The sequence below is a fragment of the Arachis hypogaea genome, chromosome 19, assembly GCF_003086295.3.
Source record: "Arachis hypogaea cultivar Tifrunner chromosome 19, arahy.Tifrunner.gnm2.J5K5, whole genome shotgun sequence".
NCBI classification, from domain to species: Eukaryota; Viridiplantae; Streptophyta; class Magnoliopsida; order Fabales; family Fabaceae; genus Arachis; species Arachis hypogaea.
In genome coordinates, this window is record NC_092054.1 from 136,814,868 (window position 1) to 136,833,095 (window position 18,228).

General features: G+C 37.1%; 1 protein-coding gene and 1 long non-coding RNA gene across 3 annotated transcripts; one reads left to right on the top strand and one right to left on the bottom strand.

Annotated features, from left to right (window-relative positions):
- Positions 1-225: 225 nt before the first annotated feature.
- Positions 226-3,112, top strand: LOC140181834 (uncharacterized). Its single transcript, XR_011877338.1, has 3 exons — positions 226-410; positions 491-550; positions 2,578-3,112. It is a non-coding gene; the product is annotated as an uncharacterized lncRNA (long non-coding RNA).
- Positions 3,113-9,316: 6,204 nt separating this feature from the next.
- On the bottom strand, positions 9,317-15,608 carry LOC112776980 (DNA-directed RNA polymerase II subunit RPB1). Of its 2 annotated transcripts, none has more exons than XM_025821253.3 (11): positions 15,395-15,608; positions 15,045-15,296; positions 14,369-14,608; positions 14,109-14,267; positions 13,757-13,918; positions 13,446-13,663; positions 13,203-13,344; positions 12,787-13,122; positions 12,389-12,678; positions 11,878-12,142; positions 9,317-11,789 (listed from the first exon to the last, which is right to left on the bottom strand). In XM_025821253.3, exons 1-11 carry the CDS (start codon positions 15,482-15,484, stop codon positions 9,570-9,572), a joined length of 4,374 nt encoding a protein of 1,457 aa, XP_025677038.1. In that variant the 5' UTR covers positions 15,485-15,608; the 3' UTR covers positions 9,317-9,569. The 2 variants fall into 2 exon arrangements, with proteins under 2 accessions (XP_025677038.1, XP_025677040.1); XM_025821255.3 differs by having other exon boundaries at positions 11,887-12,142; positions 15,395-15,578.
- Between the last annotated feature and the right edge of the window lie 2,620 nt (positions 15,609-18,228).

Below are 18,228 nucleotides of genomic sequence, written 5' to 3' on the forward strand. Positions count from 1 at the left end.
TGACTTTAGTAATGCTAAGGCCTCATTATTCATGTTTTATTCTCATAATAAATATGTTACTAGTGTCATTTATGCTAGTAGCTCAGAAAATTTTTAGAGATGTTTTTGCAAGTGTTCCGATACATCTAGTTTTAGTAGTTATACACCTGAGATATTTTAATATTATTTTAATCCACCTCCAAGCCAACCAATCACAACTCACCCTACACCCCCAAAACCCCCAAGGCTGGCTCATTTTCACTTTGTGGACGAAAATAGGTAGAGAGAAAAAGAGAGAAAAGTTCTTAGTTCCAAATCTTCAAATCTTGATTTCTGCTGAACTAAAACTCAAATCCAAATTCCAATCCGACCAAAATGATCCTCTCTTCTTTCTCTACATGATCATATGACTTATCAAGGCTGGGATCAAGGTGAGTTGGCTGCACCATCTCTCTTTTGATTCAGTTTCAAGAAAACATGCTTAAATATGTGTTTTCTTGATGTGATTTAGGAGGAAAAATTGTTTAAGGACCACCTGAAAGTTTGATTGAATTAGGAGCAGCAAAACCAGGTAGGGTGTCACAAAATTAATCTTGATTATTTGTGTTTGAGTTGTGTGATTATGATATGGTTTGGCTGTGCTTGAAATTGATTGTTTATATGAGTGATTCTTGGTGAAAGTTTGTTGAAATTTTGATGAAATTTGATGATATTTAAGCTATGAATGTTGTTCTTGAGTGCAGCTGGAAAAACGAACCCTAATCCTTAAATTGGGGTTCAATTTGTGTTAAAATCATGTAGAAAAGATGGGGTTTTAGTGGCTGCTAATTTATTATGAATTATAGTAAAAATCGGTTGCTGAAAAGACTGAAAAACGGGTAAAAATAGAGAAAGAATCTGAAGAATTTATGAAGAACATGAAGAACACTTTGAGTGTGGTGAAGAACAATGAAGAACACCTTTTTGATTCATTAAAGGTCAAGGAAGTAATTAATTTGGTGTTTGAGGGGTTATATGGTAATTTCTGAAAGTTAGGGTGGTTAAAGTAGAAATATTAAAAGTTACCGGGGTAAAAAGTTAATTTTAAAGGTTAAAAGGTAAAGGCAAGATAATTTTCGAAAATATATTAATAAAATAATAAATAATAATAAAATATTAAATAATAATATTTAATTGAAAATAATATTTTAATAAAAATAATAAAATAATACGAAAAAGGCAATTTTCTGTAAAAGCTTTAGAAAGACAACTTTAAGCGCAGAATCTCATAATTACCTTCATAAAACACTTAGGGAGTGGTAAGAACATATTAGTGAGGCAAAGATAAATGAAATATAAAAAGTTAAAGAAAAGATAAAAATCAAAGAAAAAGTCTGTAAGATTTTAATAACAGAAAAACAGACAGAAATTAGTGAACGAACTAGGGCAACATAGTTAGTCATTGAGTTGCGGCTAGGGTTAGGTATAATATGAAAAGTTAAACTGTTTCAGTATAGACTTAATGAACCTATATTTGGGATAGGCTAACTATTCATATCGAAATTTACATAAGCTTTAAATACATATGTTATGAAGAGAAATCAAAGCAGAGTAAAGAAACACAGAGAACAGAGTAACCAGAGAAAAGTAAAGAGATATAGAGAAAAGAGTAATCAGAGCAAAGTAAAAAGACAAAGAGAAAAGAGTAATGTGATAAAGAGAAATGGTTTGAGTTACGATGTTGTAAAAGTAAAAGCTGTAAAGTTTGTATAGCATGATTGAATAGAGAAAGAAAGAGGTATTGCATAAGAATGTGAAAGTGATGATGAATAATGAGAATGATAATGAATGATGATAATGAGAATGATTATGTGATGATCTGCTGCGTGAAGGCAGTCAGATAGATGGTGGTACGACCACTGAGAGTGCTTTCCTGGGATACTTAGCTATAATGCTATTCTGTAAGTCAGATGACTCTTACAGAGGTATCGAGAACACACGACTAGCATATACTCCTGTAAGTCAAAGGACTCTTACAGTGAGAGTGTGTGTGTATGCTCCTGTAAGTCAAAGGACTCTTACAGTGAGAGTGTGTGTATGCTCATGTAAGTCAAAGGACTCTTACAGAGAGTTTGTTGGGCAGATATAAGTTAACTAGCTCCGCCATGCAAGTCAAAGGACTCTTGCAGTGGTTTGCCTCACAAGTCAAAGGACTCTTGCGAGGGACATTGCTAACAGGAAAGCCTTACCTGGTCAGAGGACTCCGGGTAACGTCGGGAGCGGGTATGTAACCGACAAATGAGCTCATTACCTGCGCTAGGGCTAGACATGCATCATACTTGGTAGTGCATTTCCTTTGTTATGATTGTGGTATGAATGTATGTTTTCCTTGTTTTTATTCTATTCTCTGTGTCTGTTTTGTATTTTCTTGTATCCTTCTATTTGTGTTCTGTTTTCTATTTCTCTATTTCCTCTATTTATCTTCATCTTCTATTTACTGCTTTCTGTATCTTGCCATTCGTTTGCAAAACAACATATAATTAATGAACTTAACTAATAACCTCGACCCTACTAAGAACTCCCCAGTTCTTACCCCTTCTCTCTCCCTTCCCCCTTCAGATGGAAGCATGAGCACCCTTCCGTAGTTTACTAATGACTGTTCTGCAAAGAGGATTCCGCTCTAGGTAGTCTTCTGAGTCTAGAGTGAACTCCGTTACCTGTTTATATGTATATATTGTGAGGCCAGCCAACGTCTGCACCCTGCTTATCTACAAACTTTAGCCTAAGTCCTCCGTACGATGTTGCCGTTATGTGGCCACTCGATGAAGTACTTGAGAGACGCTCTTTGATAACATATGATTGTGCAGTGGAGTAGTAGACGACCTTCCACCTTTTGATGACGTTCCACCTGACTTGAGTTTTGAAGATCTAGAACGTACTTTTCCTCGCTTTAGTAGTTTAGAGACTAGGTGAGTATAGAGTCTAGGCTAGCCTGGGTGCCAGCTTAGGGACTTCTTGAACAGGTCAGGACCTGGGATGTTGTATGTATATATATGTATATAGTTATTATCTAGTTATATCTAGGGGTGTCCTAACTAAAGATCTTTACTCTAATAAAGGCTGGATAACCGAATGATATCAACTGCTTGTGATATATTTATGTATGGTTGTTTATAACTGTTTTATCTGTTATCAGTTGTGAATTGCTTATGAATGATTTCGTCTATTAATCCAAATATTTTCAAAAAAAAAGTACCTCGTAAAATAACTACGCTTTTAACAACGAATCAGGCTCATATAATAAATAATAGATAATAAATAGGTAGACAAGTTGGTAGCGCTCAGTTTCTAGTATGATCATGACGTACCAGAAATTGGGTCGTTACAACAAGTATGAACGTCGGGGACGATTTTGTCTGAAAAAAAAACTTAGGGACGAAACAAATTTTCGACCCCTACGTTAGGGACCAAAATCGAACTTAACCCTTTATGAAAAGATATAGGTCAATTACATATAAAAGAATCGAAAATAAGAGATAAGATGATCCGAAAACTAACTTTAAAAGCAGAAAATGGTAGAAATGTCTGATTTTGAGAGAATAGTTTGTTATCAGGTAATTTGTTGAAAGACACTTTTTTTAAAAGACTTTTTTTTGGTCTCAAATCAGAATAAATCTGTTATATAAGACTTATTTTTAGTAAAATTATAAATTAATCTCTATATTTTAAAAATTTGTAATTGAATTTTTAAAAAGAACTAAAATTTGTAATTTAGTCTCCGTCGATCAAAAAGTGTTGATTTAACAGAATATTCTCAGAATATGCTAAGAATATTTTGTTAAAATAGAGAATATGTTGAGAATATTTGGTTAAATCAAACACTTTTTGAACGATGGAGAGTAAATTGTAAATTTTAATTTTCTTTAGGGATCCAATTATTAACTTTTAAAATATAGAGACCAATTTGTAATTTCACTGAAAGTGTAGAGACCAACTGTGTAATTTAACCTAAATTTTAAGATGGGTTAGAGTGGATATAAATTTTTTAGTAGAGAAGAAAACTATTTCAATGAGAGTTGTAACTAGTTAACAAATTTCATGGAGTTCTACCGTCAATCAACCGAAAAAGAGTTTGTCTTGTGTGAAAATTTGATAAATCATGTGTTTATTCTACTAACTTCTTTGTGTAGATTTTACAGGCAGAAATACTCCTAAAAGATTTTACAAAGTATATTTTTACTAGCTCTATTGGGAGAGGTCTAGTACCTCTACGAATTGAGTTATTCACCTGGTTTGTGTTAGTTGGTAAGGTTAATACTAATGATAGATTTTGTAAGTTAGGCATTATTATTCAGCATGATAATATGTATGTATTATGTAAAAAGAATATTGAAAATTTTCACTAGTTGTTTTTTGGTTGAGTTTACTTGGTAGATGTGGTGTGCATGGTTGTTTGTCCATGGTAGACTATAAACTATTCCACGGACAATTAATTAATATTTTGAGAGCTGGACATGAGTGCCTGTAAGAAAGGAGCATAAAGGTGATTAATTGAATTTTTTGCTATCATTTGGCATATATGAATAAAAAAGAATAATAGAATATTCAAAAGTCAAAAAGCAAGAATAGCAAAAATTATCAATAAATCGATTATGAGCTATAAAGATTAGAGTGAAATTTATTTCAATGGTTGTTAATAATAATATTAAAGATAACTATAAATTAATTTTTTTATATTTATTTTAAATTTTTATTTATATTTTTGTTGCTCTATTTTATTGTATTGAGCTCTAAAAAAAATGCGAGGAGCGGTTCTAAACATAAAAGTTATTAGCCTTCCACAAATTCCAAAAACAAAGTGAAAGATCCAAAAGCAGATAAAGAAATTGACCAAATATCGTTTTCTGATTTCTACAACCAACCCAAGAAGTTCTCAATACAAAATAATGTGTATTCGCTTATGCGTTGTAAGCTTTTGTAACTAGAATATGAAACCTGGGCAATGACAGATAGATAAATTAATGTTATATTATTTAGTGATTGATTAAATAATATATAAATTAATATTAAATTTAAATTGCTTTATATTAAAAATATTTTATATAATATTTATTTGATAATTTTTATATAATTTTATATAATTATTTAACTAAAATACAATATAAATTGAAATATAATTTATTATTTTAAGAATTTAAATTTATTTATTTTTAATAAAGATATAAGTTTTTTATATGTGAGTTGTACAAAATTATATTTTTATTTGTTTTAGTTGTCATCTTTATTTTTTTATATGGTATTCTTTGGTTTAAAAATAATTAAAAAAAGTTAGAAAAAATGAATAAAAATGAGAAACACTAAAAGTGTAATATAAAATTATAAATTAACTTTATAATTTTGGTATATTTGATTATATCTAGTAAGGAGATGTGTCAAATTTAAATTTATTCGGATTAAAAAATTAATGAAAATAAAAGTACCAAAAATATAATATAAAATTATGAATTAATTTTAATGTACTTATTAAAAAGATGTGCCAAATTTAAACTTACTTAGAAGAGCTTTCGTTAATTAGTATGAGAGATTAAAAAATAAAAAGTAATAAGTGTCTTATGTAATATGTATAAGTAGACAAAATAATATAATAGTAAAAATTTTAATATGTATAAGTTGTATAATTTTAATATTTATAATTAAAAATTTTTATAATTATTATTATTATGACACTTTTAAAGTGTGTTTATTGTATTTAATTAATACTTTATATTTTAATTAAATAATAATAGATACAAAATTTTCTTTTAATTTTTTAAAAATCTTTTACTAAGGGATGATTGGTTGATTTCTTGTAATCAACCTCGCTGACATGGCATTATTATAAGGGAAAACATATCTTTATATAATAAAGATAGGACAATTTACATAAATAAAATGATTGAAGGAAATCCTTACGCAAATACAACATTGGCAAACTTCAGACGCAAATGCAACAAATGCAATTGTATGTAATCCGTGACACCCTCTAGCAGAATCCAAATGCACATAATCCACTATACCCTGTCGCGGATTACGTTGAGAACTAAATACTCATAAACTGCTACACCCTGTAGCGGTTTATGATCATATGGTGCTGCCTATTCCGCTACACCCTCTAGCGGATTATGAAGAGAATAGAAGTTTAGAAGATGCCTATATATACCCAGCAAGTTGTGTAGAGTGTCATTTTTATTCATTCATAACTTGAGGAATGGAGAGTGAAGAGAGCTTTTTGGTGTTAGTGCACTCTTCTGGAAAAATAAAAAAGAGTAAGAGGCACGGTGTGAAGTTTATAGATAGAGAACCATTGAGTGTTTTCATTAGGTCGTTTGATACACTGTTGGATCTGAAGAGCAGTATATTGCAGAAGTTGGGCGCCGGTGGCACAAAGTGGGTGAAGAAGCTGTTCTACAAGATTCCTATTGCGGTTGTGTTAACCGGTGTGCAATATGAAACATTCGCGTTACGATCAGATGAAGATATGCAAGTGTTGTTTCATTGTCGTCGGAGTTTTCCGGAAGTGAGGATACACAAGTTGTTTGCAAAGTTGGAACATGGGATCGATAGTTCTGGGGCATCCGCGCCAAACCCTCAGTCCACCACGATGGGGGGTGCCTCCACCTCGATGTCCGTCGTTGCACCTGAGTGTTTGTTGGAGTATTGGCCAGCTGGTCCAGATGGGGTATTCACCTCAACTCATCCATCTCCAGATGTAGGACGTGAGGGGGAACCAGATCGGGTTGAAAATGCGATGCTAGAGAATGATTCCAACGAAGAGCCTGCTGACATTGGAGGAGACAGCGATGATGAAATTCTGACAAACCCAGCAACATGTCAACCACCGTCAAGTGCCGGCACACATGAGTAACCTGCACATTATTCTACCGTGGACCTGGAAGCCATCGGCCAACCGATGGAGTCAGCACCAACCTTTGGGGTCAAGGGTTGCACGAGGGAAATTCTGTAGCTGAATTTCAAGTTGGCCAATCTTTTCACAGTAAGGAAGAAGTTGTGCTTACTGTAAAGGATTACAACATTCGGCGTGGTGTTGAGTACAGAGTGATGGAGTCGGATCATTTTAAGTACCATGGGAGATGCAAGGAGTTCGGGAAGGGTTGCACGTGGATGATTCGCATCAGCCTTCGAGCGCGGAAGGGAACCTGGGAGGTTCGACCGTACAACAGAATACACACATGCTTGGCTACATCGATATCAAGCGACCACCGACAACTTGATTATCACGTGATTTGTGCGAAGATCTTTCCTCTGGTTCGAGCCAATGCGGCGGTATCGATAAAGGTGTTGCAAGAAGCTACCGAAGGAACGTACGAGTTCAAGCCAACTTACAGGAAGACATGGTTGGCAAAACAGAAGGCGGTAGCACAGATATACAAGGACTGGGAAGAGTCCTATGCCGAGCTACCTCGTTGGATCCTTGGTATGCAGTCTATCATGGAGGGGACGGTTGCCTTGTTGAAGACGTCTTCGGTTCGAGTCGGTGATGACGTCGATGACTCAACCGTGTACTTTCATCGTCTTTTCTGGACGTTTCCTCCTTGTGTTGAAGCTTTCCGACATTGCAAGCCATTGGTCAGCATAGACGGTACTCATCTGTATGGCAAGTATGGAGGGACTTTGCTCCTGGCCGTCGCTCAAGATGGGAACTCTAACATCTTGCCTATTGCATTCAGTCTCGTGGAGGGGGAAAATGCCGAGTCGTTGTCTTTCTTCCTGACCAACTTGCGCCAACATGTGACTCTGCAACAGGGAATACTGGTCATCTCAGATAGGCACAACGGCGTTAAGGCTGCACTAGAGAACCCTAACAGTGGGTGGTTACCCCCTCATGCGTACCGAGCATTTTGTATTTGGCATGTTGCAGCTAACTTCACACTCAGTTTTAAGGGCACGGATGCAAAGCGTTTGCTTGTGAACGCTACTTATGCGAAGACTGAGGCAGAGTTTCACTATTGGTTTGATATAATGCGGACTGGGAATCCAGCAATGTGTGATTGGGCGAACAGAATAGAATACGATAAGTGGACTCAGCACCAGGATGGTGGCAGACAATTCGGTCACATGACGACCAATATATCTGAGTGTGTTAATTCTGTTCTGAAGGGTACATGAAATCTTCCGGTTACCGCCCTTGTGAAGTCCACATATAGTCGGTTAGCGGAGTTGTTTGTGATTCGTGATCAGACGGCAGAGGCTCAGTTGGCCAGCGGTGCCAAGTTTTGCCAGTGTTTTATAAAGGCGATGGAGCGCTACTTGAGAGACTCCAGGTGCTTCATTGTCACCCTGTTCGATAGACACTAGTCTGAGTACACCGTTGTCGAGACGACACCGACCGAGAGCTTTTCACTTGGGACGTACCGAGTTTTCCTTCAGGATCGTACATGCGACTGTGGATACTTTCAGGCTCTCCATTATCCATGTTGCCATGCAATTGCATGTTGTGCCCAGTCATGGCTTGACTTGTCTATTTATGTCGACGAAGTCTACACCATGCAGAAGGTGTTTAGGGCGTACCAGATGGGTTTTGTGCCGCCAATACCAGAGGGACTTTGGCCACCTTATGATAGTCCGACCGTTATTTCGGATCCTAGCTTGAGGCATTGTCGTGATGGGCGACCGAGGTCTACCAGAATCCGGAACAACATGGATGAGGCCGACTCTAACCGACCAAAGCGATGCGGGCTCTGCAGACAGCCTGGGCACACGCGTAAATCTTTCCCCCAGAGAGGCTCCACCGTTGCTGGTAGTTCGTGGGACTTCTAGTTTTTTGAATTTTATTTTCTCATGTAGCAATTTACGTTTTCGGGTGTTAGTGTTAGTGCCTTTGGTGTGTTAGTGTTAGTGTTAGTTCCTACCCATTTGTATGACTTATGACATTTTTATTTCCTTTAACTGTTAATCGTTGTATGACTATTACATTTGTAAGACTTATGTAGTAATTTAATCTGTGTTAGTGTTAATGTCTGGTGCCTATTATATTTCTACGGCTTACTGCTTATGAAGAGTGTATTTGTATAACTTCGTACATTTTGCATCACGAGTTGTTACTATTAGACTGGTATTCATAAATATGTTCCCAAACTTCCACTCTCTTCATAATCCGCTCGAGGGTGTAGCAGAATAGGCTTTAGCACCATATGATCATAAACCGCTACAGGGTGTAGCGGTTTATGAGTATTTAGTTCTCAACGTAATCTGCAATAGGGTGTAGCGGATTACGTACATTTGGATTCCGCTGGAAGGTGTCACGGATTACATACAATTGCGTTTGTTGCATTTGCGTCTGGAATTTGCCAATGTTGTATCTGCGTAAGGATTTCCTTCAATCATTTTATTTATGTAAATTGCCCATAAAAATAAATAGATAGACAATAGATGCGAGAATGCATGGGTTTGTGTAGACAAACTATGGCTACCTGAAGAAAATGCCAATGAAGAAGTATACTTTGCACACAACTGATATTGTAAATATGATAAGTAGGACTATAACTTGGTGATGTAGGGCTTATATAGAGGAGATTTTGTGGCGTAAGAATGCGAAAATCACGCCATCCATTTTAACTAGGTAGCTGGAGCTCATTAGAATTCTTAAGCATATCTTCATTGGGATACAGAGCACATTGTCCAGTGCCAAAGGGTGCAAGCAGGCCTAACATGTTATTTTCCCTGATACCCCTCAAGTGATCAGTTTCAGCATATATAGTAGCATCATGGAGAACATTGACTGTCTCTTCAAATGAGAATCTCATCATTGGTCCAGCATCATTCCGGTCGACACCATTGCGTGTAATTGCCATCAAATGCCCACGATAAGTCATTGTATCACACAGCAACGCCAAATGCCTGTAATTGACATAAAATCCATCAAAAGACATGACAGCCCGCAATTCATCCAGGAGAGCACGGCGAACTGCCTCAATTCCAAGGACTTCAATAATTTCAATTAAGTGGTTGCTTGTAGTCCTTGCTGCATCAACATGTTCATGGCACATTGCAGCCAACAGGTTGACACCTTCAGTTTCAAGCATCCATTCCTTATGATTCTGGAAACCGTCTTCTTCGTTAAACTTCTGAACATCAATGGCTTTCATGAAAACCTTGTTGATGCCTGGGATGCCACGTAAGGTCATTTCACTCAGCATGTTGCTTCCTATTATCTTTAAGAAAACATTGTCAGCAGAACCATCCTGTATCTCTCCCGGGTGAGCTTCATTATTCATAATTCGGAAACGAAGTACAAGTTTTTCAGCATTGTCATCATTGAAAATACATTCCAAATCACCATTAAACATAAGGTTGATCTTCTCAGCAATGTCAGCCATACTCAACTTCTTATCCACCATCATCTCTCGGTCTAGTTCTATGCGAAGCAACCAAGGTGAGATTCCTTCAATAGCAACTTCTTCATCAGGCGTTTCAAAGTGGGACTTCACAAAATCAACATCTTCTTCAATTATCGTACTCATTGGTTCTGGATCGTACCACACCTCTGCAGTGTGGGTCACTCTCCTAAGAGTAGTATGCTCTAAATCACACTGCACTCTCTTAACATTGTCCGAAGTTACACCTGACCCAGGGTTCAAATGCACAGACAAGGAAGGCGTTTGGATTCTCCTAGCCGTTTTAATGATTTCCCTTAACCTGGGAACGCCAAGTGTAACATTCTTAGCACCTAAACCAACATAATGGAATGTTTCGAGAGTCAATTTAGTAGCAAGGTCACCAATTGATTGTGCTGCCACACAACCAGTCATTTCCCCAGCAGTTACAAGTGACTGCTGGAACCTTGATTCTATCTCTCCCACTACCCACTCAAATGCCTCACGGGAAAGCCTATATTCCTGCAGAATCCTTTTACTGGCTAGAGTACTGCGCAACAGGATATTGAATAGGAGAGTAGCATTCTTCTGTGCTTCTTGACTCACAAGATCATTACCAGGAACAACCTTGAGTCTCTCCTGCAGCCTATCAACAGCTTCTAGAATTTCCAGTGGGTGCATATCAGAAGGTTTCTGAAAGTCAATCTTGAAAGCCTTCTGAGCATTCCTGATAAGCCTCTTAAGGTTAACAGGCAGTGGTAGAGAACTGTTACAAGTAATCTCAGTTGCAAGTTGACATCTATCACACGCAAGCTTTAAAACTTCAGCTTCAAGTGCAGTACGAAGCTCTATGCTGGTTTTCAATTCTTCAATAGGCCCTTCAAGCATGTAACTCGGATTCCAGTTCTCATTATCAAACTCATACCTAAAGGTCCTATTGAAGTCTGACTTTTTCATTTTCAGGGAATCAAGATTCTGTGTTTCAATCCAAACAGCATCCATACCATCTTCTCCATAGAGAAATTGTATGACATCTCCTAAAGAGTTCCTAACAGTTCCATCATATTTGACCATGATATCCTCCAAAGCCTTCACAAGCCGCCTCTGGATGTATCCAGTTTCATATACCCTCACTGCATTATCAATAAATCCTTCCCTACTTCCCATGGCATGGAAAAAGAAATCTTGCGGGCTTAGCCCATGGAGATATGAGTTCTCCACAAAGCCTCGGCTTTCAGTCCCATAATCGTCTTTTACAAAATGCGGCAATGTCCTATCTGTAAACCCAAATGGAATTCGCTTGCCCTCAACATTCTGTTGACCAAGACAAGCAGTCATCTGAGATATATTGATAAAACTTCCTTTGGAACCAGCTGTCACCATTGCTTTCAGATTATTGCTCTCAGATAAACTCATCTTCACTTTTTCTATGGCATCTTCATGAGCTTGTATCAGCACCTAAAATATCCAATAACATTAAAAATCAATTCAACCAAATGCGGCATTCAACAATATAGCAAAGTCACAAGCAATATAATTGAATCACATCAATCACTTTCTTCTCGAGTGTATGTGTATCCATCATTGTCGATCCAGGTTTAGCTTCCAACTTCTGTTCTTGAGCATCCCTGATCAAGTATTTTACTTTCTTCTTTGCCTCTGAAATATTCCTATTAAAAAACTCCATAGTTGACGCATCAGCTATTGTATCACCAATTCCAATGCTGAAAGAATTCTGCAGAAGCCAGTAGTTTACAAGCCACTGAATATGACCAAGAAATTTACGAGATGCATCAGGACCAACATCTACCCTGTAATCAAGCCAATAATAAGTTGGGGTGAACTAAGAAGAAAGGAAGTAAGGAACTATGTCAGAAGGAACTTTATGACATTATAATATTAGATATTTAACAGTGTGGCTAGACTGCTAGTAGTAAAGTTTGGATCAAGAACAATTCACCGATCTTTCCATTGTAAAGGTAAATGGACTATGGTAATCAAAAGATGCTAGCAAACTCAAGTAGAAATATTTGTCTGATAATTTTGTAGCTGCATACCAAATGGCATGAACGAGACGTCCAGTAAATGTTCCAAGTGTCTCTTTGCAAAGAGTTCCAGTAAGTAGTTCCCCTTTTTCAATTCGGACCACAGTATCCCCAGGGGTTATTGATGAACCATTTTCCATATGATCATGCCAGCTAGAATACCCAGTTAAATTTATTTGTTTGGGAATGATAAGATTCAAAACTTGTTTCCCAGTCCACAATGGCTCTGGCTTCAATATTGCTGGAGCAGGAACTTTCCCGTCAAAATCCTCCCACCACATCAGAATGTTCATAAAAACATCCTAAAAAATCAAAAACATAACAAAATCTTATCAGACCTCTGAATATCTCGTACAAGAACTGTGACATATAAGTAAACTGCAGTAATATAAAAATTCACTGAACATTACCTTCGTGATGAAGGTATCTCTCTTGGTGATTTTTCTGCATCCTAAAAGTGTATCTTGGACAATATCCATTACTGGCCTATTTGATTGAGGTGACACAATGCATTTAGGCACCATCATGAGCTCCAACACCTCTGTCCTGGTTGCAAATGACTGAGGAACATGCATATCCATTTCATCCCCATCAAAATTAACATTATATGGCTTAGTTACCAACATGTTAAGCCTGAACGTAGAATAAGGCAAGATTTTGATTTTGTGTCCCATGATAGACATTTTATGAAGACTGGGTCGGCGATTCAAGAGTACAAGATCTCCATCCTCTAAATGACGTTCTACCTAAAACAACATTGGGAACTATTAAAAGGCTTAGAAGAAACCATAAAGAATTAAAGTTGTTATTGTCTAAAGGCAAATACCTTGTATCCAATCTCCAAATGGAGATCACTACTTTTCTCCAAATATCTGAGATCAAGCCTTTGCCCATCATCACGAATGATGTATTTGGCACCAGTTTTCCCAGGTGGAGGATCAGGTCCATAGTCTACAAGTTCTTTCAACCTGTTTTTTATTTAAGGAATAAAAATTTAATTTTTCGTTTAGTTAAAGGTTGAAAATGCATTAAAAGATAAGCAAGAGGAAAAGAATATCCATATAACAACCTTGTGATGTTATATGGAGTTACAGTCTCTGGGTATGTAAGGTTCAAAGCAATACTCCGTGGTACTCCCACTTCATCAATATTAATGTTGGGGTCTGGTGTAATTAGTGTTCGAGCAGAAAAATCAACTCTTTTCCCCAACATTCCTCTAATCTGACCATCATCTTCTTTATGCCTGCTACATATTGATTTGATAGGCCTTCCTGATTTTTTAGCAGCCTGTGAATGTTATATAAAGTTCCCAAAATGAATTATTATAACAGAAACATATCTTATATCAGTACTAAAATAGTTGTCTGAACAATATCATACTTTCTGGAGCCCAGGCAACGCACTATCAAAATAAGTGGCAATGTGAAACTCCAACAACTGAGCAAACTTAGAAATAACATGCGCAGGTGATCCATTACTCTCATGTGTCTTCAAATTCTTATTGGACCTGATAATCCTGGCCAACTGATGAGTTAAGTCATCCTAGATTCAACAAAGAAAAAAAGAAGTCAGTAATTAAAATAACACAATTGATTATCAAAATTGTCTATGAAAATGCTATCAGTTATCATTCACATTGACAAGGGATAATTGAATTTGAATTAAGAACCTGTGGAACATGTAAAAACAGTGAACACATTAAGATAAAGGCAAGACAAGAGTTAACACTTGCCTCAATCCTAGAGGATGCGTCGATCATAACAGAAGGTCTCACGGATGGAGGAGGAATTGGAAGAACTTGCAAAATCATCCATTCAGGACGTACATACTGAGTATTCAAGCCCAGCAACTGGCAGTCCTCATCACTTATCCCCTTTAGAATACCAAGAACCTTCAATGGATTTAACATGTTACCAACTATGTAAGTGTCTCTTTAGTAATCAAAATAGATGTGCACTAGCTAGAAATTCAGAACTTGAATGAATCAATTACCTTCTCAGCAGAAAGAATCTCTTTCTTCCTCGGAACTTTATACTCCGCAATCATCTTCATACCCTTAATAGTTAACTTGGGCTGCTGAGCACCACAGCCATCATGACTCTCTCTAATAGGATCCTCCCAATCTCCGTCATCACCTTCACAAAAGCTTTTGTTTTTGCAGGCATTCACCATCATTTCCAACCTACTTTTTGGGTTTGTAATCTTCAAAGCTTGCTTAAACTTTTTGTTGTTCTGCTTAAAGTAGTACACATCATAAAATTCACTTCCCTCCACATACAAAATTATCTAGTAATAGGACAAGTAAGTCCTGAAGAATTTTCTGCTATGGAATAATAGGTTCTTAAGCAATAACAAGTGAAGAAATCTGAGGAAATTTTGCGATGTACTTATAAGCCTCCGAAGAATAAAATTAAAAGCACCGGCTAAGTCTACGAGAATTACAATATTACTCACGTTGTCTTTGTATAAATTATTTGACATATTTGACTAAATTACTATCTAGCGGTGCTCAACTAGACAAACCACTTTCCACCAATCGTCTTATTACTCCCAAATTAACTCAGAAAACTAAACAAGAATCTAGATAACATAAACATTTTCCTTGACAATCACATACACAGTGAAATGAACTGATACTAAGGGATGTGGTGGTGGAAGAAGAAGATACCTGACCGGATAAAATTTTGGAACAGTTGAAGCAGACGCAACGCATTACAGCGAGGACAGTATTCAATAAACCGACGTGAAACACTGGCTTGGCGAGCTCCAAGTGACCGAAATGCCCCGGACAGTGATCCATATCAGCCCCACACGTGTCACAATCGATGTTCTTATGAACGGTTCCAAGGCGCGGGTCGCTTAACCCTCCAACCTTTGGGTTCTCAATCCCATGCTCGATTTCAACCACAGACATTCGCCTCTGCAACGAGAACAATAACAACATGAATGAGAAGACGATCACGATTATTGTGGTTCGTTCGAGTAAGAAGCATTATGATTTGAGTTGAGAAGAATTACAATATCGTCGGGGCTGAGAATTTGGAAGCGAAGCGCTCGGACCTTTGCGGTTTCCGCCGGAGAGTAAGGAAAGGAAAACCTAATATCCATGGCAAACGGCAACGAAGCGAAGGGGTAGTAGTGGAAAGAATGCAGTGTGGTTGTTACTTTGAAATTTCAAATTATGGTGTAACAGCCGAGTGTTGAGCGACAGCGACTCAAAGAGTTCATTTCCTTTTTTTTTTTTTTTTTTTTTTTATTTAAAGCGAGTTCATTTCCTTGTCCAGCAAGGAACGAAGATGGAGTAACACTAAGGCCCATTATGGTTAAATAATTTAATTAAGCTCATTTTTGAAAAATGGTTTAACAATAAATATTTATATTAATTAATTTGAATTAGTTAAATGGTCAACTCTCATTTGTTTAAGTAAGTATTGGAAGTTTGAATTTCATTTTATATATGCAGAAATTTATTGATCAGCGTCAGACCCTTAAATAAAGTTTTCCTTGACCTGTCGGGTTGGGAGATACTATGGACAACAAAAAAAATACTTATATTAAAAGTAGTTTATGAATAAATTATTTTATATTTTATTTTTTAGTCCTAAAAGTGCTTATTTTAAAAGAAGAATGATAAAAAAATTTATTATAAGAGAAGTCTTTTTTTTTAACTTTTTTATAAGTACTAAAACAATTTTTTTTTAAAAAGTTACAATTTAATTTTAGAAATTGCACCAAACAATAACGTTATAACTTTTTATAAGTTAAAAATAAAAATAAGTTATTTATGGACCTAGCCAAATTGGCCCTAAGCCTTACTCAGTTATACCAAGTAAATTTACATAGTGGTCCCTGAGATTCACGCAATTATTCGATTTGATTTTCGAGATCCCAATTTCACTATAGTGGTCCTATAGATAGATAAAGTTTCAAGCATCGTAAGAGTCTCTAGTGTTCTTTTCGGTACTGAGTCAGCGTTGGAGTGCTGATGCGGCCATATTTTGCTGTGCTGGACAATTAAAATTCTAATTTGGACCCAATTTGGTCCCTCTCCCAATATACAACCCTAATCTTAAATATTCGAGGTGCTTGTTTTAGTGTTCTTCATCTCCTCCTCCTCCTTCTTCTTCATCTCTTTTGTTTTCTTCTTCATCTTCTTATCATTGATGTTGAGAAACCATGATGGGAGGTGATAGTACTACCATAAAGAGCTCTATCCAGTCACCTTCTAATGGCTACTATCCAAATCGTGTTCGTTCTCCTCCGCCTACATCATTGCAACGCGTGGTCCAAGTGGCGCCACCACCTTCCCTGTGTCATCGTCGTCCTCCACCGCATGTGTGAATTCTACATGGAGATCTCCTTTTATTCCCTTCGTATTCAAGATTGTTCCATCTGATACCTACAACATTTGAAAGCTCTGTTATTCTTGGTATGGTTGACACGAAGGCAAAGCTGGTAGGAAGGACGAATTGGAGGTGATAGGAGAAGACGAAAAGCGTTGGAGAGTGGAAGGCTAAGGTGTACGAAGTGCACAACCTGATCTTCAGTTCTGATTCATGGAAAATTGCTAACAGATTCTGACATTGCAGGAGTGAACAAGTACTACTATTGGAGCTGGACGAAGACGAAAACGGTTTTCTAGTTGCAGAGAATCTAAGCTTTGGATTCCAATGTCGACAAGAGAAGGCACAATAGCTTTGTTCGTGAAGAGAGGGAGTAGGTTCCCTTGGAGAGGAAAAGTGTGAATCTACCGTCGATGGCGGCTCCTCCACCAAGAATGCCATTGTTGCGTTTGAGCGTAGCAGCATCACCTCAGACCAAGGAGAAAGAGACGAGGAGGAGTCTATGACATTCATTGTGACTGACAGATCCATTGAATTCATGTCACGATATTGAGTAAAGCAATCACAATGAAACTGATCAGGGTTGAGGAGGGAAGAGAGGTTGTCGTTGATGTAGAAGGTCTCATGGTTGAATTCTTGGAGGAGGGACCAAATTGGGTTCAAATGGGAATGTATCCACATCACCTAGCCAAGTAGCCATTGGAACTATCCAAGCGTGGCAAAAGATGGCAACATTAACACTCCGACGTTGACTCAGCACTGGAAGGGACACTTGATGCAGAATTTCGAAACCACAAACTACTGACAAGTGTACCGGATTGTATCAAGTAATACCACGGGAGTGGATTATCGTTGAGGCACGGAAACTTGTATCTCAACAAATTTTCCCTCGGCAAGTATACCGAATTGTCGTCAAGTAAAAACTCACAATAGAGTGAGGTCAAATCCCACAGGGATTGATTGGTCAAGCAACTTTAATAAGAGGAATGTTCTAGTTGAGCTAAGCAGAAATTGAGTTGATATGTGCAGAAACGTAAATGGTGGAAAAATAAGCAACAGAAAGTGTTAATGCTGGAAATAAAGAGCAAAATGTAAATGGCGGAAAGTAAATTGCAGAATCTTAAATGGGGATTTGGAAAAATAAACATAAAAGTAAATGGCAGAAAGTAAAGAGAATGGGTAAGATCAGAAATGGGGGAATTCATTGGGCTCAGAAGATGTTGTATTCTCCGGATCAAGTTCATTCTCATCTCTTCCTCAATCAATGCATTCATTGATCTCCTTGGCAATCTTAAGTGATTGTATTCCAATTCCTTGGTAATTCAATCTCTCAAATCTTGATCAATAGCCAATTCCTTGGTCTAATTGCTCATGAGAAGAGATGAAGTATGGTCACTGATTATACCACATGTATTCCCAAATCAAAGTGTTGGTAGGATTATATGTCACTATATCCATCCAAACCCCAATTTGGTCCAACATGAGAAAGCATTTCTAGCATGATCTCTT